Source organism: Ochotona curzoniae, unplaced genomic scaffold, assembly GCF_017591425.1.
Source record: "Ochotona curzoniae isolate NIBS_2020 unplaced genomic scaffold, NIBS_Ocur_1.0 contig_3037, whole genome shotgun sequence".
In the NCBI taxonomy this organism is placed as follows: Eukaryota; Metazoa; Chordata; class Mammalia; order Lagomorpha; family Ochotonidae; genus Ochotona; species Ochotona curzoniae.
This window is the reverse complement of record NW_024465699.1, coordinates 5,586,106-5,608,713: the sequence shown is the minus strand read 5'-3', so window position 1 is coordinate 5,608,713 and position 22,608 is coordinate 5,586,106. Positions and strand designations below refer to the sequence as shown.

General features: G+C 53.5%; 1 protein-coding gene and 1 long non-coding RNA gene across 2 annotated transcripts; one reads left to right on the top strand and one right to left on the bottom strand.

Moving 5' to 3' along the window:
- Positions 1-6,311: 6,311 nt before the first annotated feature.
- On the bottom strand, positions 6,312-20,220 carry PTPN18 (protein tyrosine phosphatase non-receptor type 18). The gene is made up of 15 exons (XM_040979135.1): positions 20,128-20,220; positions 18,420-18,528; positions 18,144-18,220; positions 17,951-18,046; positions 17,810-17,848; positions 10,530-10,598; positions 9,937-9,999; positions 9,316-9,458; positions 8,629-8,695; positions 8,462-8,539; positions 8,304-8,393; positions 8,112-8,209; positions 7,374-7,591; positions 6,860-6,934; positions 6,312-6,679 (listed from the first exon to the last, which is right to left on the bottom strand). Exons 1-15 carry the CDS (start codon positions 20,218-20,220, stop codon positions 6,612-6,614), a joined length of 1,383 nt encoding a protein of 460 aa, XP_040835069.1. The 3' UTR covers positions 6,312-6,611.
- Positions 7,588-17,954, top strand: LOC121155688. The gene is made up of 3 exons (XR_005883706.1): positions 7,588-8,031; positions 14,237-14,241; positions 17,942-17,954. It is a non-coding gene; the product is annotated as an uncharacterized LOC121155688 (long non-coding RNA).
- Positions 20,221-22,608: the final 2,388 nt, after the last annotated feature.

The following is a 22,608-nucleotide window of genomic DNA, read 5'->3' as shown; positions in this document are numbered from 1 at the left end:
TGCCAACCCACATTCTTGAGCCACAATCTGCTGCCTCCCAGGGTATGCCCTAGTGGGAAGTTGGGTTAAAAGTGATGTAGCTGGGTCTTGAACCAGGAACTCTGATATGAAATGCAAGTATCCAATCAGCAACCTAGCTACAGTGCCACACATCTATTCCTGCATCCTATTTTTTTTAAGATCTATTTTTTTTATTGGAAAGGCTTATTTACAGAGAGAAGCAGAGACAGAAAGAAAGATCTTCTGTCTGCTGATTCACTCTCCAAGTGGCGGCTGGAGCAGAGCTGTTCCAAAGCCAGGAACCAGGGGCTTCCATGTGGGTTCAGGGTCCTAAGGCTTTGGGCTACCTTCTCCTGCTTTCCCAGACCACAAGCAGGGAGCTAAATGGAAGTGGAGCAGCCGGGACTAGAACCGGTGGTCAGATGGGATCCTGGCATATGCAGGGCAAGAATTTTGCCACGAGGCTATCGTTCCAGAACTCCTATATCATATTTCCAGTATTACTGGGTGGGGAGAGGACAGCTTGATATGAAATGGTACATGCTAATGAAAAAAAAAAGAAAAGGAAAGAATGATGACAAGTTAAAGTCAATGTGGTAACTGGATTTGATTAGATCAGAACCCTTTTATGATGGTAAGATGGGAAAATGAAGCGGTGGCTGGGATTTCTTCTTTCAGCAGTAAGTGCTTCTCATCTTTTAAACCAGAGAGAGGCAGAAACTGAGAAACAGTTTCCATCCTCTGGGAACAGCTGGGGCTGGGCCAAGGCCTAAGTTAGAAGCTAAGAATTATAGCTGAGTGGGTCACCCACCTGGGTGGCAGCGACCCAACCACTTCAGCCATCTGCGCTGCCTGCCCAGTAACGCGTAACAGAAAGCTGCAGGCAGGCCCAGAACTAAGGCAATCCAATAAAGCACACAGGGGTCGTAGTCACTTAGGTAAAAGCACCTGCCAGCTCCCCCAACTCATTAGCTGTTACAAGGAGAAAGCAGGCATGCCCTGTGAGTCTGGCACAGCTACAGCCAGAACCACGTGTTGTGTACCAGTCACTTCAAAGAGCTCCGAGGGGAACTGAATGCCCACGGATGTTTGTCTTATTCATTTACTAAACGTTGGGTAAGAGACTTTCCAGGCAAAGAAACCATCTCTCTCACTTCTGCAAATGGTGCTACAGGCTGAGCTTCTGTTTTAGCAGAGCTTCCACGTGTGGGGCCCAGGGTAAAGCCACAAGCAGACTGTGTCCAGGAAGCTCCCCTGGCGTGAGTTTTTCTAAACTTAGTTTGTTGAGACAGAACAGCGCATGAAGCACCTGTTTGTAGATGATCTGGTCCTCTGCTGCGTTCTCCAGACCATGGCTTGTGTACCCTGGGAGTGAACATGTGACAGGGAATTCTCAAATGAAAAGGTGGTTTTTTTTTTAAAGATTTATTTATTTTTTTTATTACAAAGCCAGATATACAGAGAGGAGGAGAGACAGAGAGGAAGATCTTCCGTCTGATGATTCACTCCCCAAGTGAGCGCAACAGCCAGTGCTGTGTCGGTCCAAAGCCAGGAACCGGGAACTTCTTCCAGGTCTCCCACGTGGGTGCAGGGTCCCAAAGCATTGGGCCGTCCTCAATTGCTTTCCCAGGTCACAAGCAGAGAGCTGGATGGGAAGTGGAGCTGCCGGGACCAGAACCGGCACCCATATGGGATCCCAGGCATTCAAGGCGAGAACTTTAGCCGTTAGGCCACGCCGCCGGGCCCCAAATGAAAAGGTTTTGAGTGTTAATCACTTCAGGGCCAGCATGATGGCACAACTGCCTAATCCTCCACCCAAAAGGGCCAGTATCCCATAAGGGCACCAGTTCATGCCCTGCCCGTTGCTCCACTTCCCATCCGGCTCCCTGCTCCTGGCCTGGGAAAACAGTAGAGGAATGCCCAATGCCTTGGGACCCTGTACCCACATAGGAGACCCGGAAGAAGCTTCTGGCTCTTGGCTTCGGATTGGCTCAGCTCTGGCCATTGTGACTATTTGTGAGCCAGCAGATGGCAGATCTCTCTGTGTGTATAACTCTGCCTTTCAAATAAAAATTAACACATTTAAAAATGATCCAATGTAAAGTCAATCCAAGAGAAAATACTGTGAAAAACAGCGTTCTGCTGGAGGCTGAGGCTGGGGGTGTGGCTGGTGGGGTTGCAGAGGGCCCTTTGCAGCTTTTCTAGGGGCTGGGGGCTGAAGGCAGTGAGCACCTCTTCCCGGAAGTTGCAGGACCCCCTGCCTGCCTTGCTTCTGCCTCTCTCCACTTTATCTCCTGGTCTGTGGCTCAGCACTCCAATCCTTTGCTTACGCTGTCAACATCTCCTGTGGGTTCCAGTGTGTGGGCTGCTCCACTTCCCATCCCACTCCTTGCTTACGGTCTGGGAAAGCAGCCGAGGAAGGCTCAAGTCTTTAGGACCCTGCACCCACATGGGAGACTGGGAAGGAGCTCCTGGCTCCCGGCTTCAGATCAGCTCAGCTTTAGCTGCTGCGACCATTTTGGAACTGAATCAGCAGATGGAAGATCTTTCTATGTCTCTCCTCTCTGTAAATCTGTCTTTCAAGTAAAAACAAATAAATATTTTTTTTTAAAAAAAAAGCTTATTTATCAGGAGGCAGAGAGACACAGGCAAAGAGATCTCCCCACAGCCGACTCTCTCCCTAGATTCCCACAGGGGCTAGGACTGGGCAGGAGCTGAGAACTTGGGCCAGGTCTTGTACCTGGGTGGTACAGAGCTAACAACCACTGACTCCCAGAGTAGGAACATTAGCAGGAAGCTGGACTCAGGAGCCAGATCTGGGTCAGCCCCCCGAGATGCTCCAGTATGAGATGCAGGCAGCTGAACCCCTCAGCCAGCCCCCTGACTCGTTTAACTTAATGTTTGTGAATGGGAAGATCTCATAGGACCACACTGCTGTTTGCGATTTTTTTCCCCACATCCTCTAACAAGAAGAGGTCATTGGCACGAGGCTGTTGGCTATTTCGCTGCGGTTGCAATCACGTAGCTAGTTTGCATGCGATGTCCTGCCTCTGCCTTAGAGCGAAGGCATTTTCCGTACTCTGCTCTTGCAGTAGTCCTTGTCTGTCAGTGTTACTTGCTCCTTTTCGTGTGTGAATACTGTTGAACATGCCGCTCCTGCCTTCGTTATTTTTGAAGAAGATATACTTCCAAGTGGGAAAGCACACAAACGTTTGCCCACTCCCACTAGCCTTGAGACCTCAGAAAAATGGCAGTGGGCTTTGTTCTCAACATGCAAAAAAGACCTCTGCAAAGAGGCTGCGAACCCCAGTGACAAAGGATATGAGTGTTATCTCAGAGAAAAAAAAAAATGAGAATACCCTTGGCCGTGAGCCTACCCCCTGCCTGGTCATTAAAAAGCATGTGGTGTTGGGGCTGACATCAGATCCTTATCCTGTACCAGAGCCTCTGGGCTGCAGCTGCAGCTCTGCTTCTCTCCTAGCTTCCTGGTCACTGTGCACCCCGGGAGACAGCAGATGACGGCCCACGCACGGCTGCAGAGCCTTGTCATCTACGTGGAAGACCCGTGATGAGTTCCAGCCTGCTGGACTCTGGCTCCAGCTATTGTGGGCATTGAGTTAAAAAGGGCAGACTTCCACATTTGTTTGCTTTTTTTTTCCCCTACTCTCTCACCCAGGGTGCATCACAATATTTGCGGAATGGACATCTGGGTTGTTGCATTTGCCACCTCCGTTTGGAAACCATCCTGTTACTAGAGCTGACGCTGCCTGGATGGAGAAGGGCCTTTCTGGAGCTACAACACATTGTTTCAGAGCAGTCAGGAAGCAGGGGTAACCCTGCGAGGGGGCATGCTGCAGAAAACAGGCGGAAGGGAGAGAGGCCACAGCGACACCTGATGAGTCAGCCGTCATCTCACAAAGACACGGGCACAGGCACGTAGGGCCCATGGCGCTCACCCCAAGGGGCTGGGTCTTGCCTTGACCTGACACATCGAAGTGGCCTTGCTGGACAGGAGCTTTCTGGGACATGCCAGATTAAAGAGACAACCCTACTCCTGCATGCCCACAGACCACTGTTCTCTTTCTTGTGGCCTTCTTCGGAGGATCAATCATAAGCAAATAGATATGTAAGTGAAAACGAGTGAGGGTACTTCAAAATGAAACAAAGGCATTATAACTGGGTGCAAAAAGCCTGAGATCCACCCACAGGTTTTTTCATAACACATATTTTCTTTCTAGATCTCTCCCATGCACTGTTCTGACATTTTCGCACCAAAATAAAATTACTTCTTTTCACTTTTTCAAAATACTTGTTTTTGTTGGAAAAGAAGATACACAGAGAAAAAGCAATACAGGGAGAAAGATCCTCTGTTTGGGGGCTCATCACCCAAGTGCTGCAACAGCTGGAGCTGAGCTGATCCAAAGCCAGGAGTCTCTTCCGGGTCCCCCACGCAAGTGCAGGCTTTGGGCCATCCTCCACCACTCTCCCACGCCACAGCACAGAGGTGGATAGAAAGGGGAGCAGCCAGGACACAAACTAGTGTCCACACAGGATGTCAGTGTTTGCAGGTGGATTAGCCAGTTGAGCCATTTAGCCAGCCCCTTATTTCATTTTCCATGCTCTTCTTTTAACAATTTTTTTTCCAGAGATTTATTTATTTCGAAGACAGAGTTACAGAAAGAGGGAGAAATAGAGAATGCACATCAGCTGGTTCACTTCCAGTACAGCCACAACAGCCAGGGACCTGGCTAGGCCCTAGCCAGGAGCTTTGTCCCAGCCTCCCACGTGGGTGGCAGGAGCCAAGTGCTTGGGCCAGCTTCCTCTTCTATCCCAGGCACAGGACACCTAAGGGCAGCCCCTCCACCAGCCTTTTGAAGTTCTCTTCCCCTTTCCCCAGTCCCTACCACCCCACAATTTACAGCTCCACGTCGCTGTTACCGCTGTTACCGCAGAAAATCCCCTAAGGCAGGGGCTAGAAAAACAACTGCAAAGTGGGTTTGGGCGGGGCGGAGAAGCGTCTGCCAGTAGGCGGCGCTCGACACAGCTCTGCCACCGACACAATGGCTGCTGGCTCACAGGGTGTCCTCACAGAGAAACAGGTGTGTGACCTCAAAGCAGCACGCCATCAACAATGCCAACGTGATATTACAGGGAAACCACAGAGCATGTCCTGGGGGAGGCCAGCTTTAGCCTTCCTGAGATCCCTCCCCCAGAGCTGTTCAGGACTAGACAATGGTTCTTGGTTTCCAATCCCCAGTTAACCAACACTGATGGCGTTTCTGGAGACCAACTCAGCTCAATGGCATATGCACAGTTCATCCGTAGCATTTGCTCAGTGAGAAACTGGTAGGAATAAAATGAGATCACTCCAACTTCAGATGCCTGCAGGAGATGCTCACTACCTGTCTGGCCAGCTCGTCTACCCAACAGCGTGGGCCTCAATATGGCTGTCACATGAAGATTCAGTATTGCCTACCCAGGCCTGTCCACCTCCCCTGGGATCCATCTGTCCAGCTAGCCGGGTGTCTGGAAGGCCAGCTGTGTGGGCAGACAGGGTTGTGTCTGTCTGGCAGTGCCAACCTAGTCAGGAGGCCGGTTGGGGTTAGAAAGCCTGTCAGCCTGCCCATGTGGAGGGTTGGGGGGCCTGCTGCAGCTGAGATGTTGTGCGTCTGTCCATCTGTCTGTGTGTTCAGCAAGCGGCCCATCTGGTTGGTGCAACTGGCAATGGGCTACCTTCAGTGGCACTGTTCAGCTCTGTGGGTCAGGCTGCTGGCTGAGTGTCCACTTGCCCAGCCACGGACTGGTCCTCTGGTGGTCTGACTGTGTTTATCTGAGGGATCTTTTTAGCTGTCTGGGCCAGTCTGCCTGGCTGTGGCTATTTTAAGATTGGAGTGGCTGGGGGAGGTCCATGAGGGTCTATCTTTTCCCCCCTTGGCTGTCTGGGATGCTCAGACACCAAGCATGAACCAGTTCGTTCTGTGGGGCAGGAACAGCCTCAGCAGGCCCATCTGTGCATGCTTTCCTTCACAACCCAGGGACCTTGCCCATCTTGTAGTCTTTTCTTTTATATATATATAAAAAATATTTATTTGAAAGGCAGAGTTACAGGGCAAGGATGGGAAGGAGAGATCTTCCATTCTCTTGTTTACTCTCTAAATGGCTGAAACAGCCACAGCTGGGCTGGTCCAAAACTGGGAGTCAGGAGCTTCTTTTTGGCCTCCCACGTGGGTGCAGGGGCCCAAGCACCTGAGCCATCCTTCGCTGCTTTCCCAGGCACATTAGCAGGGTACTGGATCAGAAGTACAGCAGCCAGGACTCCATCCGTCACCCATATGAGATGCTGGTAAGAGCAGGAGGTGATCCAACCCAATAGCACAAGGCCCACCCCCACGTTCATTCTGGCATCAGCTGGGAGCAGCCGCACCTGCCCAGGCCTCCAGCTTGGAACACCGGCATCAGTGGGGCGAAGCCCCCAAAGTCCCCAGGCTACCAGGCTTTTATTGTAATCCAAGTCCAGCGTCCCCATTTCCAATCCGTAGCATGGAAGAGTGGTGTTGAACTCCCACAAGCAGCAGCAGGCCGATCCAAGCGGAGCGGGTGGGGGGCGGCGCTCACACTCGGGTCCACTCGGCAGGAGGGTCCCGCGGCCCTTTGGGCCTTCCGACACGCAGGTTGAAGCCTGGGGAAGGAAGAGCGGGTCACACGGAGGAGATGGGGTGTGGGGAGGTGGCCAGTTTGCAGGCGGCTGTCCCCAAGCCTCGGCCGCCACATCCACCGGCCTCGAACAGGCCCCCAGCCCTGTATCCCAAACTCTAGGGTTCCCTGGGGGGCCACAGGGATACAGGCTCCGGCTTCTTACCCATTCCACCGGTCTGAGCCAGATCAGCCACCTCTTCATAGGCGTCAGGTCCTGCAGGGCTTTGGTCAGCAGCAGCTGTGGGCAGAAGACCACACCCACAGCTCAGCTCAGCTCAGCTGGGGCCCCAGGGTATTGGGGACCTCACGCTGGACAGGCGGCCCTGGGGCCTCCGGGGAAGCCCAGAGGCCCTCGGAGGTGGCTGACTGGGGGTGGGAGGACGGCAGGCGGGGGTGGGAGTGGCCAAGCCCCGTACATCCGCCCTGGCCCTCACCGCACAAACAAGCTGACATCACAGCCAGGAACCCAGCTGGTTCAGTCTGAAGACGTTTTGGGGGTGTTCCCCATAGACACGGGGCGTAACTAAAGAACGCCAAGAACAGCCTGGGGGAGGAGGGAAGAGGGCAGTTGTCCAGCAAACTGCGAGTTCCGGAGAAGTAGCAGGTGGGTGGCGGCCCGCCCTAGCCCCAGCCCGGGCGCTCCGGCGCCCCAGCGCCCAGGGCCGGCCTCGACTCACCGCGCGCAGGCGGCGCCCCCCGCGCGTTGTCCTCCGCTTGCGCTCCCGGCCGCAGGGCGCGCGGCGTCACGTGGCTGTAGAGCCTCTCCGCGTCGGGGCCACCTGTCCGCGCGCCCGAACCCGCACCTGCGCCCGCCGTCGAGGAGGTCCCGCGCTTCTGCACCACCGCGTACGTGTCGGCCATGGTGAGGGTCTGCGCCCCGGGCTCGGAGGTGCTCCTGCGGACGAGGAGCGCGCGGAGGAAGTGAAACGGAAAATGTGAGCCGCCCTCGCCCAAACCGCAAGCTTCCTGCCCTCTCCGACGGCCCACGCAGGAAAGAAGGGAGAAGGCGCTGAGGTTCAAAGGGCACCGGGTGGGGCCTGCACAGAACCCCCACCCCCCCGCGCCCCTGCGCGCCCCGCCAGTTAAGTGGAGGGGCGAGGCAGGGACAGCATGACAGGAGCACGAAGGTGCGAAGGTGCGGGTCTCCGGAATAGAGGGTGATGGTGCCTGTGAACTTGGGCTTGGAGTTTTTAAAGAGAGAGGAAGTGGCAAGTAAAGACGCTAACCCCGGAGTGGAGGGCGAGATCCCTTGCGTGGAAGGAGACTCAGTGTCCCCTACTACCTGCTCCAACCAGTCTAAGGCCTGAGAAATACTTGCTCAAAGTCATGTTGGCAGTGGCATTTTGGCTGGACGGGGAAGGAGAGGGCTGGCACGCTTCAGAGCTTGGGGGTGGAGGGAGAGATGCGGCCGGTACCTGAGGAGCCCGCCTGCTTGGTGGGACGTGTCTAGAAGCCATGCTGGAGTCTCTCTCGAGGAGAACAGGGCCTCAGTGCCACAGACGGGTCCAAGGATCTGGGGAAGATAGGCGGGGAGGGTTGTGGGTCCGCTGGATGTGCTCCAGGCGAGGGGCTTGAGCATGGACGCGAGTGGGCAGACAGCGTGCTACCTCCTTGGCGTTCTGATACTGGGTGCTGGCTGTCTGCAGCGCTGAGCGGAACATCTGGGCCACCGTGCGGTGTAGGAACCGGTACTGCTCCTGTGGGAGTGAGCGCCCATCAAGGAGGGATGCGGGGGAGGGGGCGGCCCCGTGTCCCCAGGGCGCACCTCTGTCTGCACCACCGACTGCCGCTGCCTCCGCAACTCCAACACCAAATGAAAGAGGCTGAAGTCCAGTGGGAGTGTCTGGAGCCGGAGAGATGAGCCCCGTGAGTGCAGGCCCCCGTGAGTGCAGGACGTGTGAGCACCACGCGTTTCCCAGTCCCAAGGGGTACCTCGGTCAGCAGCAGCTGCCTCACGTAATCCAAGGCACACAGGACCCCTGTTCGTCCACAGCCCGCGCTGCAGAGCGAGAAGCAGAGCTAGGTTGGTGTGGGGGGAGAGGGGTGTCTCCCCGCTGCCATGGTACTTTGGGGGACCCGCGAGGTGAAGCCACCCCACCACCTGCCACACTGGCATCCCATGTGAATGCCAGAAGGAATCCCTGCTGCTTCACTTCCAATCCAGCTCCCTGCTAATGCATCTGGGAAAGCAGTGGAAAATGGCCCATGTACTTGGATCCCTGCACCCATCGGGGAGACCTGGAAGAGTCTGCACCCATGGGGAATCCCTGCACCCATGGGGGAGACCTGGAAGAGTGCTGGCTTGCAGCTGTCTGGGGAATGAAGCAGTGGCTGAAAGATTCTGTTTAACTCGCTTTTCAAATAACTAAATAAACCTTTAAAAATATGGTGCATTTGGGTCTGCAGAAGACCTCTCGATTCTCAGAACCCTCCAATTACAATTTCAAAGGAAAAACTTTATAGTCACTAGCTTATCTGGAGTCAAACAGTTTGTGCCTCCGGCAGTCCAAATTTGACCAATGCTAACAACTCCAGCCCACGCAAAAAGTTCTAAATTCTAAAAACTCTCGGGCAGGGGGACAGGTTAGCACTCCACCCCCTGAAGCCCAGTGTCTGAACCTGCAGTGGACACAGAGTGGTCCAGGGCTGGTCCCATGAAGACGCCGGGCTTCCTCCACCATGGTGAGCACAGTGTCAGAGCTGCTGGGGACGCCGCGGTCTGGCCAGGAGGAGTATTGCAACTGGTGCACACAACGCGACTCCTGAAACAGAAAGCAGAGGGAGTGTCTCCGGCAGCTTCTAAATGCCAGGCCCAGTTTTAAGCATCTCCCACAGATAATCATCCACCCATAGTAAGTGACAAGTGGGACTAGCAGTGACCTTGACGTCCAGTGGGCGAAGCTGCCACTTGGCGATGCCTATATCCCATGCCGGAGTACTGGTTGGAGTCCCGGCTGCTCTACTTCCCATCCCACGCCCTGATAATGCACCAGGGGAAAGCAATAGACGAGTGCTTGGGCCCCTGCTGTCCACAGAAGAGACCACAGGGAAGTTCCAGGCTCCTGGCTTTAGCCTGGACCAGCCCAGCTGTTACAGCCCAGTGCATGATAGACTCGCTCTGTGTGTGTGTGTGTCCCTTTCTAATGCCCTGCCTCATTTAAAAAAAAAATGAGGAGGTGCTGTTGTGAATGCCTGTTTTACAGAACATGGGTTTCCCCCTCAGCCCCCCGCAAACAGTACCTTCTGGAATGTGACCTGGAGGGATCTGTGTGTGACGTCTGTGTTCAGCTGTGCCTCTCTGGTCTGAGAACGTGGGGCAGGTGAAAAGACAGAGGAGAACACACATCATAGGTGCCCAAAGGCACGTCTTCCGAAAGCCCAGCAAATCTTCCCTTAGCCCAAACACCCGCCCCCCCCCCCGCCCCAGTTCAAAGTGTGGAGGAAACTCTTGCCGTTGGCACAGAGAGGACCCATGACTAAGGCACAAACCCAAACATGCCCTTTCTCATGGTAAAAACAAAGGATTTCTTTGGTTCTAAAGCAAACGTGCATTTTCCTGGGTTCTTGCAACATGCTAAGAGTGAAGGATTTCCAGAACCCAAGCATGCATGTGTACATGGGAGAAGGAATTGTGACCGTGGGCACAAAATGCAGGGGCCATGCATATCTGCGGATGTATTTGCTGTGTCAGTCTCTGGGAGCCCTGTGTGTCTCCCACGGTGTGGGGACAGGAGCCACCAGCCCTCACCCCTGGATGACCTACTAGAGTGGAAGCCCCCCAGCATCCAGCATCCCAGGCTGCAGCCCCCACCCCCATCCTGGCCCCAGCTCACCAGGGTGATGCAGAAAAACCCGATTTGCAGTGGCTGCTGCTCTTGGGCCCAGTAGCGCTCACACTTCTTCTGAAAAGGCCGAGGGAAATGGATGGCATGAGGATGTGGGGGTCACCTTCAGAGCCGCAGCTCCGCAGTCCACACCCTCCTGGGCCAGCCCAGGCTGCTGCAGGAACCACAGGCAGGCAGCTGCAGCCGTAGTGGAGCTGGCCAAACTGGTCAGGTCGCACACCCATGCAGACTTGGCAGAAAGAGGGGTTTGGAGGAAGCTGCTGACCATGGGAACCCAGCCAAATCACTGACCATGACACTGGAGGTCAGCACGGAGGACAGCCAGTGCCTGGACAAACTGCCCAGCTCACGGCTGGCAGACAGGCACAAGGCTGTGGGATATGAGCAATTTAGTGACCTCGCTGAGCTTGCAAGCCAGAGGTCACGGCTCAGGGAAGCCAAGGTCCCCATGACTGGCGGGACAGAGTCCCGGAAAGAGCAGAATTATGCAAAAAAAGAACAAACACAAAACCCACCATCACCTAAAAGCCCTCCAAAAATCTGCATGGGGGTGTCTATTTCTTGAGTCTGGCTGAATAAGCATCAGGCACCTTTACCATGTTCATGGAAAATACACATTATGAAAAACAAGGCATGGATTTTTATTGTACTGAAATTTATATTTTACTGTTATTTTCTATAATGTCTTTTTTTAAAATAAATAGTGAGCTTGTCTTTTATTTGAAAGATTTGTAGAAAGAGAGAGAGAGAGAGAGATGTTCTATTCTCTGGTTATTCCCCAGAGACCACAAGAAGCCAGGAGCCAAGAGCTTCTGCAGGTCTCCCATGTGGATAGCAGGGAGAGTACTTGGGGCATCCTCCACTGTCTTGCCAGGACATCAGCAGGGAGCTGGATGGGAAGTAGAGCAGCTGGTGTCACACCAGTGCCCATACAAGATACTGGTGTTTCGGGCAGTGGATTTATCTGCTATTCCACAATGTTAACACCTGCCATCAATTTTTGTAAAAGAAGTGCTGTATTTATTGAAAGGCAGAATGATACAGACGAGGGAAAGAGAAAGTTCTTCCATCTCCTGGCTCACTCCTCAGATGGCTGCAATGACAGTGCCAGGACCTGCATCCTGGTCTTTTACGCAGGTGGCAGGGACCCAGGCACACGGACCAGCCTCCATTGCTTTCCCAGATGCATTCATAGGAAGCTGGATGGGAAGTGAAGTAGCCGAGACTCGAACTGGGGCTTTGGCATGGGATGCTAATTGGTGGGCTTAGCGTGTGGTGCCAAAACACAGTCCTGGTTTTCTGAAATTTTTAAAGGCTGGCATGAAATCCCTTGAGGCCAGGTCAGACTAACCTTCCATGGGAATGTGAGAACCAGGGCTCCACCGGGTGAACATCCCCTTGTGTCCAGAGGTGGGGCAGAAGTAATGCGTGTTCTCTCCCGCAGAAAGGCCTGGCTGGGGGTGAGTAGGGGTACCCAGAGGGTCTGCTCGTTGCCAGTGGTGCTAACCTGATGCTTCCCTGGACCCGCCCTGGGGGGGATTTCAGAACAGCCGTGGTCAGGAGCAGCCTCTATGTGCCTTCCAGGAAGAGGCCAGCATCCCTGAAAGGGAGGCAGGAAATGACAGCCCATCGGTCCCCAAAATGAATACAGGTGAAGAAAGAAACCAGAGACTGGAAATAGCTCATGGTAAATATATTCCGAGATGAAAAAGTCCAGCCTTCATATGATAAAGAGTGAACTTCCACTGGGGAGAAATAAAACACACAACATGGAAAAATCCTCTGTTTGCTAGCGTGTCAGACTCCGGAGGGAAAGTTCTGTGGATGTGAAGGCAGAGCTGCAAGAAATACTCAATATGAAAACAGAGAGGGGCTGGCTTGGTGGCATAGCAAGCTAATCCTCCACCTGCAGTGCCGACATCCCACATGGGTGCTAGTTTGAGTCCTGGCTGTTCCACTTTCAATCCAGATCTCTGTTCATGGTATGGGAAAGCTGTAAAGGATGGCTTAAGTCCTTGAGCCTCTACCTCCATGTGGGGAACCCAGAGGAAGCTCCTGGCTTCAGATTGGCTGAATACCAACCATTGCGACCTTTTGGGGAGTGAATCAGCAGATATAAGATTTCTCTCCTTCTCTCTGGACAGCTGCCTTTCAAATGAAAAAGAAATAAACTTTTTTTCTGAAATAAATGATAAAAGAGAAACTATTAGACAACTTTAAAAAAAAAAAAAAAAGGAAAGAAAGAAAGAAAACAGAATCAGCGAATTAGACCAGGGGATCTAATGTGTGTGTCCCTGGGGTTGAGAAGGTCAAGCGGAGGGAGAACAGAAACTACATTTGAAGAAATAAGAGCTGAGAACTTGCCCACACTTGGTGGAGATAAGACACCCAGCTCCGAGGAAGCCAAGAGCTGAGGAGAGAACACACATGAAGTCACCCTGGGGCAGCTGGGATCCAGCAGCTGAAAACCGGTGAGAAAGACAAGGAGCTTCAACGCATCGCACAGACTGGTAAAACAGACACTAAGAAACAAAGAGAAGGCGGGCAGCAGAATTTACAGAATCTCTGTAGGGCAAAAATCAACCCTGAGACCTCCTAAAAATGCTGACATTTAAAAAGGAAAAAAAAAAAGGCTTTTTTAAACCAATGCAAGCCGATTTGGATTTGCACAAAATATTGAAGAATGAAGAAAAATGGGAAAGCTGTGACTCTCAAGTTTAGCATTTGGAGAAGGGAATCCAGTAAGTCTGACCAAACAATTCCGGATGAATTGACACCCTCTCTCCCAAACTGTTACAGAAGGAACGGGACAAAGATTCCCCAGTATATACTCTGCAGCCAGTTTGAATCACAGAAAATAACTAGCCAGTGCTCTCAGCGAAAACACCAGCCACATATTGTGCACCATGACCAAGAGGGATTCATCGTTAGAACGCAAGACTAGCTCAACATTTGAGAAATCAATGTCATACACCTTGTTAACAAAATACAAAACAAGGAGCCCAGTGTGGTAGCTTAACAGCTTAAGTCCTCACTTCACACGTGCCGGGATCCCATATGGGTGCCAAGTTCTAATCCTGGTGGCCCCATCCCATCCAGCTCCCTGCCTGTGGCCTGGGAAAGTAGGCAAGGACGGCCCAAAGCCTTGGGTTCCTGCACCCGTGTGGGAGACCTGGAAGAGGCTCCGGGCTCTGGCTTCATATAGGCTCAGCTCTGGCTGTTGCAGCCATTTGTGGAGTGCATCAGCAGATGGAAGATCTTCCTTTCTGTCTTTCCTCCTCTCTGTATATCTGGCTTTCTGATTAAAATTTAAAAAGTAAATCTTAAAAAAAAAAAAACCCACACGTGCTCACTTCGGCAGCATATATACTAAAACACACACACACACGCAATATAACCATCTAGTAGAAACAGACATGGTTTTTTTTTTGACACATCCAACATCCCTTCATAATAGGAACATGAAAGCAAGCAGGACTGGAAAGAAAACCGCTCAACATGACAGAAAATATGCATTCAAAGTCCACAAATAACAGCACACTTCATGGTGAAAAAGGAATGTTTTGCCCTGCAAATCAGAAACAAGGCAGGAGTGTTGGCATTTCTATGTGTCCTAAAAATCCTAGCCAGTGCAAGCAGGAAAAGGAGTCCAGACAGATGGACGCCGGATGCATAGATAGATAGATAATAGATAGAGGAAGTAAGACAAGGAAGGGGAGAGGGAGAGAGGAGGAAGACTGTGAGGAAGAAAGGGCACCCAGATCGGAAAGGAAGAAATAGAACTGTTGAGTTACAGCTGACATGAGCTTCTATGTAGAAAGCTCCAAAGAGTCCACGCGTGCGCACACACGCACACACATGCATGCATACGCCCACTTACTAAAGCTAATACACAACTTCAGGAAGGTTACAGGATGCAAGACAAGACAGAGCAAGCCACTGTGTTTCTACAATGCTGTTTGGTTTACAGTGAGCCAAGCAAGAAACAAGGCCATTTACGATACCATGGAGGCACGTGACTAAGTTCTTAGGGATAAGTATTTAAAGGTGCAGAGCTGGTCATCTGGACACTACTAAAGCCTGCTGACAACCATGAACAAGCACCTAGAGCTAGGAGAAGACCCCCGTGTTGAGAGGCTGGGAGACAATGTGGTTCAGATGGCAATGCCCTCCAAAGTGACCTGGGCGCCCCCTCTCCGCCCCCCGCCCAATGCAGTCCCTGCAAGATCCCAGCAGGACTGTACATGACACAGGCTGGTGTCGTGGGCATGAAAGGCCACCGCAGGTTCCACGGGGACACACAGCATTTAACACATGGTCATGCCTACCGTCATGACTGGTAGCATGGGATAAAGCTGGCAAAAGCGACAGAGTGGAGAAAACAAGGCAGACACACCAGTGTGTGCGTAGTGAGCCCCTCCAACCAGCAAGGCAAACTCCCGGACCCGGCAAGGGCCAAACATACACGAAAACAAAGGCAGTTGTGCCTGCTCCGTCAACCCTGTTCACACAGCGAGGGATCCACCCAGAGCAGTGACTTGTTTTTCTTAAGATTTATTTAGTTTTATTTGAAAGGTGATTTACAGAGAGAAGAAGAGACAGACAGAAGAATCTTCCATTTGCTAGTTCACTCCCCCAATGGTCACAATGGCCAGAGCTGAACCAAATCAAAGCCAGGAGCCCGGAGTGCAGGTCCCAAGGCTTTGGGCTGTTCTTTACTGCTTTCCCAGGCCACAAAGGAGCTGGATGGGAAGTGGAGGAGCTGGGATATGAACCAGTGCCTATATGGGATCCCCACACTTGAAGTGGGAGGATTAGCTAATTGAGGCATTGTGCCAAGCTCTAGAGTCATCCATTTAAAAAATTAAATATGAGGCTCATCTGGAGGACTCCACAGTACTTGATTTCTAAACTCACTGTCAAAGTGCTAAAATCCAAACTTGGGTTTAACTGGCGGGAAGCTAGGCATGTTGATCAATGGAGTAAAACAGTCTTCAGAAATAAATGCTGACACTGACAATCAGCTAGTTTCCATCGAGAGGGTCAAGTTCATTCCATGCAGGAAGCCTTGTTCATTCCACAAATATTGCTAGAATACTGGTATATCCACATGCAAATGAAGAAATCTGGACCTTCTAGATCATAGTCCACACAAAAATGAATATGAATCTGAGACATCCATGTAAGAGATTAAACCACAAAACACTGGGGTTTACAAAACAAACAAGCAAACAAAAAACAAACACCGGGGTTGCAGCTGTGCCATAGCATGTAAAGCCGCTGCTTACAAATGCCCGGCATCCCATCTGGACACTGGTTTGAGTCCCAACTGCTACGCTTCCTTTCAGCCCCCTGCTAATGTGCCTGGGACAGCAGAAGACGGCCCAAGAGCTTGGGCCCCTACAACCCACGTGGGAGACCTGAGAGATGCTCGTGGCTTTGGCCTGGCCCAGCCTTAGCTGTTGTAGCTGCTGGAAGATGTCTGTCTCTCCCCCTCTCTATGACTCTTTCAAAATAAATAAATGAATACTTTGGAAGAAAACATAGGAGTAAATCTTTAAGAGCTTTAATTAGGTAACAATCTCTTAGATGCCAGTTCAGAAGCATAAGGAAAGTGAGCATGATGCAATGGCTAGGACTGAGCCGATCGGAAAGCCAGCAGCCAGGAGCTTCCTGTAGGTGTGCCCCAGGTGGGTGCAGGGTCCCAAGGCTTTGGACCATCCTGTACTGCTTTCCCAGGTCATAAGCAGAGAGCTGGGTGGGAAGCAGAGCCTCTGGGACTCAAAATCAGCACTGATCTGGAATGCTGGCACTTGCAGGTGGAGTATTAGCCAATTGAGCCGTCGCGTTGGCCCCGGCACAAGTTTTCTGTTGGAGATAACGATGTGGGCATTAGAAATGCCACTGAGTCTCCTTCATGCCACCTAAAGGGGCTGCAATGAGGAACTGCATGCAGTGCGTATTTCATCACAACCACAAAAAGACACACAACACCAGTTCTCCACCTCTAGAATAGTCAAAAGGACGGAAACACGTGTCCGTGAGCATGTGAGGAAATCCTGGTCCTCCTGTGCCCGAGTGCGGAGGCAGAGAGATGCGTGCAGCGTGCCAGTTCCTCAAAATGCCAAAATAGAGTTCTCCTGTGACCCGGTAACTCCACTGCTAGGTGGAGTGCAGTGAAGACGGAGCTCCACACGGACACACGTGAACGTCTGTGACCCTGTTAGTCACAGCAGCCAAACAAGCCGCCATGGGCGGGCCTCCACAGTGACATGAGAAGTTAAGCTCCTGCCCGCAGCACTCGCATTCTGGACAGGCACCAGTTCAAGTCCCAGCGGCTTCAGTTCTGATCCAGCTCCCTGCTAACAGCCTGAGAAAGCAACAGAGGATGGCCCGAATGCTTGGGCTCCTGCCACCTATGTGGGAGACCATGAAGAAGCCCCTGGCTCTTGGCTTTGCCCAGCTGCAGGCATTGTAGCCATTTGGAGAGTGGACCAACAGATGAAAGATCTCTGTCTCTCCCTTGCTGTAACTTTCAAATAAAAATAAACAAATCTTTTTAAAAATGGAAATGACTCCAGGTCTACAAACGGATGGATCCATTCAATGGAATATAACTTGCCAATAAAACAGAGCGAAATGTTGATTGCTAGGTACAGCCATACACATGGCAATGTCCAGAAGAGGCAAGTCCACAGACAACCTGAACATGTCTGCGGCTGCCTGGGGCTGCAGAGACCGGTGAGAAATGGGGGGAAGAAAACTTCTTCAAAGTACAGGATTTCTTTAGGGGGAAGGAGAGCAGTGTGTGTTTAAATTCTCCAACTCATAATGGTGACGAATGCAGAATCTGGACCCATGTGTTAAGCCACTAGATTGTGGACATGAAGTGGGTGATGGCGTCTCCACAAGGCTGAGCAAAAACAATAGCCTTGCTGGCAGGTGCATTCCATACTCAGAGTCCCCTAGTGTGTCAGAGAATGCAAGACAAAGGTAGTGCCGCGGGAGCATACAGGGTGCTCTCACTGAGCACCTAACACCCATACAAGTACCTGTGGAACCAGCCAGGGGCAGGCAGGGACCGGGCAGAAGGAACAGGCACACCCAGGGTCGCACCTGGCACATCTGCCCAGGAGCAGGGGCCAGAGTCCCCCAGCGCAGGCAGGCAGGAAGGAGAGAGGTGGCAGAGAGTCAGGGTGAGTCCCCACGCCTGATCTACGGTGTAGCTGCAGGTGAGGGTGACCCCCAGGGGCCCAGAGGATACCTACCCGCCCATTTTCCGTCTCGCGACACGCCATCAGAATCACCTAAACCGAGGAGGAGGGCACACAGAGGTGCTGTGGACAGGGTCCCGGACGCGGCCCTGGGAGCACTGGGGCAGCCGACCCCTCCCACCCCAGAGGGCTGACCTTGACCCGGAACTCCCACACCAAGCGCCAAAAGTCCAGCAAGGTGTGAGGCAACGGCCCTTGTGTGGCGATGTAGGCCTGACCTCCGTCCCCGCCCTACCAGGGAGAGGCGCGGTCATTGCGGGCTCGCAGCAGGCTGCCTCGCCCCTCCTCACCTCCCCGAGATGCCCTCCTCCCCGGCCCCAGGCCTGACCCGGATGAAGTTGCCGTTGATGTAGTCGCTGTGTCCTTCCTCATGCAGCAGGGAGAGGATCACTCGCGTGTGGTCGTCTGCCCGTGGGCGAGATGAGAAATGTGGGATGTGCGGGTGAGAGGGGCGTCCGTGCAATTGCCTGGCTCCCCTCCTGCCCCAGGCGCCCACAGAAGCACTGTCCGGGCAACAAACTGCGCGGCTGCGGAGCGCTGACACCTGTTTGGGCAGCGAGGCAGAGCGTGCGCCCCTTGCTCCCCGCCGAAGCCCCGCACTCACACGGTAGCACGTCCTTGTAGCGGTTCTTCTTCACGTTCTCCCGCAGGCTGCCGGCCTTGGCAGAGCACACTCCCTTGGTCTTCCAGGCAGCTGAGCGGGCCAGGATGCTCTAGCGGGCGAGAACAGAGCGGCCAGGTCAGAAAAGGCGCCTTTTGGAGCGGGCGAGAACGCTGAAGCAGCCAGCTGGAGGTCGCGCCCCCAGGAGCCTGCGAGCCAGGCCTGATGCGCCACGGGGACTTGGCCGGGAGCAGCTCGGGTGGAGTTCAAGCTTCGCAGCTCCTCCTCTCCTGCACGCTCCTCAAGTTACGCTGGGGGTGACAGCTACAGGAGAGCCTGGCCCGGGATAAACCTGTGCGCGCTGGCGTGCATCACTTCCAAACTACTAAATTGTGCACCAAGACACCGCGGGTATGTTTTTCAGTGCAAGTAAAGAGTGCAGGACGGGCGTTACCAGAAATTTGTCATCTCCTCAGTCACCCTCCTGTGCGAGCCACCATCCTTAAAGCTTGCTCTCGTCCCTACCTCCGATCGCTGAAGCCCTTAGGGTCGCGTCTTAGGAACGCAGGTGGGCCTTTCCGTTTATAAGAAGCCGGGGAGAGCAGAGGGGGGGCAGAGGGACACTTCCGGAGACTCCCGCAGGTGCAGCAGGAGGGCCGCTAAGGGCAACATCATACTCCAGGTGGGTGGCAGAGGTTGGCCACCTGCCCTTTCCATTCCGTATAAATTACACTTCACGTTTTGTCTGCATGTCCTACATTCCTCACGTACTACAATGCGTGTTGCCAATATGTTTGTATTGATCATCTCAGAGATCTTGAAAATATTGATGCAAAAACGCTTGTTACGAAAATACCGTGCACATTTTTAACGCCAGAACCACCTTATCGTTTAGTGCTGTGTTTCCTAGAACTCCCTGAAACTTTATGAAACACCCTCGCATCTCTTAACGCCATTTTGTATTAACTTTGGGATTTTGGATGAGTTTCTCCATCCTATCTTTGCTGGACTGTGCCTGTTGTCCGATGCAGTTTCTATCCATAGTATAAATCGTCACGTGAAAATAAAACTATTTTCCAAGACGCCCAAACACGCATCTCTAATACTGCCCTGACTACAAACACTGAGTGTGCACGTGTCTACGGCTTGAGGCTTTGCCCTGGTCCGGGGGACGACGCAGCAGGGGCTGGACCCCCGAAACGCGAGTTGGAATTCCTGGCGCGCAGAGATGCGCACGCCTGAAGGATTCAGCATCCGCGAGGTGCTCAGCGCTTGCACCCACCCCGCGCCTTCTCAGGCTTCCTCGTGCACGGGGTCACCAAGGGAAAAGGCACAAGCTCACCTTCCCTGCTGTTCCTGCTACTCTAGCCGGGCTCCCGCCCCGGGTTCACCCCACCGACCTCCCGGGCTCCGCGGCTGCCTCCCCGCGCCCGTCCCGCCTCGCAGAGGGAGTGTGCGGCCCGTCCCGCCTCGCAGAGGGAGGAGGACTGCTGGACACACCCGAGGGCGGGTGAGTCCCTGCCAGCCCGGCCTTGGACTTTGCCCGCTGGGGCCCTTTGCGTAGATGGTGAAAGAGACTGAGGCAACAGATGCAGCGGGGGAAGGGAGAGAGGGAGGAAGAGAGAGACTGAGAGGGAGAGGAAAGCAGCCGGCGCTGGAGAGGAGATCGTTGGGCTGGCACTACGCGGCCGTCCACACTCGCTCAACTCACGCTGAACTCGCTGGAGAGGACCTCTCCCTCCCAGCCGCCCTGCGCCTCCAGCCGTTCCAGGAAGCTCCGGGCCGCGTCCAGGCTGTGGCTCATGGCGCTGTTCGCCCGCGAGGTGCCGTCCAGTGGCTGCGCTGGGCACTCGCCCGCGGTGTAGACGCCGCGGGAGGCGGGGCACCCGCCGAGGAGGCTCCGCCGCGGTCCTCGCCCGCCAATGGCAGCGCGCGGCGGCTTGGCCGGGGGCGGAGGGGCGAGTGGCCACCCCCACGGTCACCGGTGTCTGGGGACTGTCCCGCGCACCAGGACCCGGGATCAGCTGGAGCCCGGCGTGTTCCCGAGCTGGGAGGGAGAAGTGAGTCCCGTGCGAGCGCTTTCTTTTTCTCCAGCCGCCTCGCCCGCAGGTGGATCCGCACAGTCCCCCAGACGCTTCTGTCCTAGGTCGAGCCCTATGATCCTCCGCCAGGTGCCGGTTTTTCTTTCTTCTTCTTCTTTTTTAAAAAATTTCGAATTTTTGGATACAATTCCGTAAAGTCTGGGATTCCCACCCTCCCCGCCCCAAATTCCACCAGGTGAGGTTCTGAGAGAACTGTAGCAGACCAGGGGGACCCGCCGACGGGGAAAGGCCCCCGGATCCCTGGGTGGGGGTGGGCAGGTTGTCGCAGGTGCGTGCTCAGTTGGTGAGGGGGTAACGGGAGTCAAGGTAATTCTCTGATGTGGAAAACCCCTGCGCAGACTCTGAGGGACACACAGGGCAGGCTTTGGTTTAGGGGCATCTGTGCCTTGTTGTGTAGTACAGTTTGGGGGCTGGGAGAGCTGACCCTGCGACTGGGATGGTTCCACTTGGCCAGAAGAGGATCTTCTGTCCCATTGGAGGTCAGTGGAGTCTAGGTTTGTAGCTTAAGGTCCTTCCTATAGGATAGGTTGGAGATAAGTCTGTCCAGTAGACAGTCTTCTGAATGGATGGGATGCTTGGGCCACTAGGACAAAGTCAGTCTCTCTCCCTCTCTCTCTCTCTCTTTCTCTCTCTCTTTTTATTTTCACTGGAAAGGCAGATTTACAGAGAGAAAGAAAAACAGAGAGAAATATCTTCCATCTGCTGATTCATTCCCCAAATGGCCTCTGCAATGGCTGGAGCTGAGCTGATCCAAAGTCAGGAGCCAGGAGTTTCCTCTGGGTTTGCTACAAAGTTCAGGGTCCCAAAGACTTGGGCCATCCTCCACTGCTTTCCCAGACCATAAGCAGAGAGCTGGATGGGAAATGGAGCAGACAGGACACCAAACAGCATCCATATGGGATGCTGGTGATTGAAGATGGAGGATTACTCAGTTAAGCCATTGTGCTGGCCTGGGGGTGAAGTCTCTTAATCTTTCTGGGGAGGGATTCTGTCTCCTGCCTGGCTGGGACCACCCTCCAGTTGAACAGCAAAGAGGCAGGGAGGGGGCATCTTCATGTGTCTCCAACCCCATGCTAGACAATCTGTGTGTATCTGGCTGTCTGTCCTGCTGGGAGTCTGCCTCAGGTTCTGTCTGCCCATGCAGAAGTGTGTCTGTCTGATGTGCCACAAATGTGTCTGGATTCTTGGGGAAGAGAAGGGAGGTTGTGCCTGAAGATCTTTCTGACTACCTCTGGTGTACAGAACTGGTTAGATGCTGCCCTGTGCCCTGAGAGTCAGGTGGTCCAGCTGTGATCTGCCATTCATGGTAGGGTGGGAGTCTGTGTTTCTGGCTGTGGGTCTGTCACTCACTCTGATCATTGAGCCCACCTGCTTTCCTGCCACCTGGTCTAAATGTCAGCAAATATCTGCACTCTGAGAGCTCATAGCGAGGGCTGTTTGGGGACATGGAAGGCCCCAGAGAGTGACCCCGCCAGATCTCCTTCACCCACTCACCCATCCCCTCTATCTCATCCCAGAGCACTACACGCTCAATTCCTGCTCTTAGATTCCCTGCCAGCAGCGGTGAGGAGCCCACATGGCTGGCACAGCCAGCAAGGACTCCATCCTAAGTATCCTGAAGCTCACTGCCAGTAAGCCACCTGCCCGGCCCTTCATGGAGCATGCCACCTTGGGGCCCACTCGTCAGAGCTGAGCAATGCAATGTTGCCAGAAGGCTGGTCTGAGCTACTGGCTACTGCCAAGGGAAAAGGGCATGACCCTACCTTGGCCCAGGAAGCTAGTGGCACTAGGGGGACAGTTCTAGGTCTGCTTCCTTTTTGCCAGGCTAAGAAATGGTAGAAGAAATTTGAAAAATAAAGTCCCCCCAACTGGTTCATTCTGTTAACCTTCAGGCTGGGGTAGGAGAGCTGTCCCCCAGTCCCACTGGCAGGTATAGACCTTGGGGAAAAGGCTCTTGCCACAGCATCCTCTGCTCTCCCTGGGGTTGCTCAGGCTTTGGGATTTTGAATCAAGGACCCCTCTCTGAAGGAGGAAGTCAGTTCAAGAACGACACCACACTCTCCTCTCAGCCCCATGCCAGCTCTAAGGCT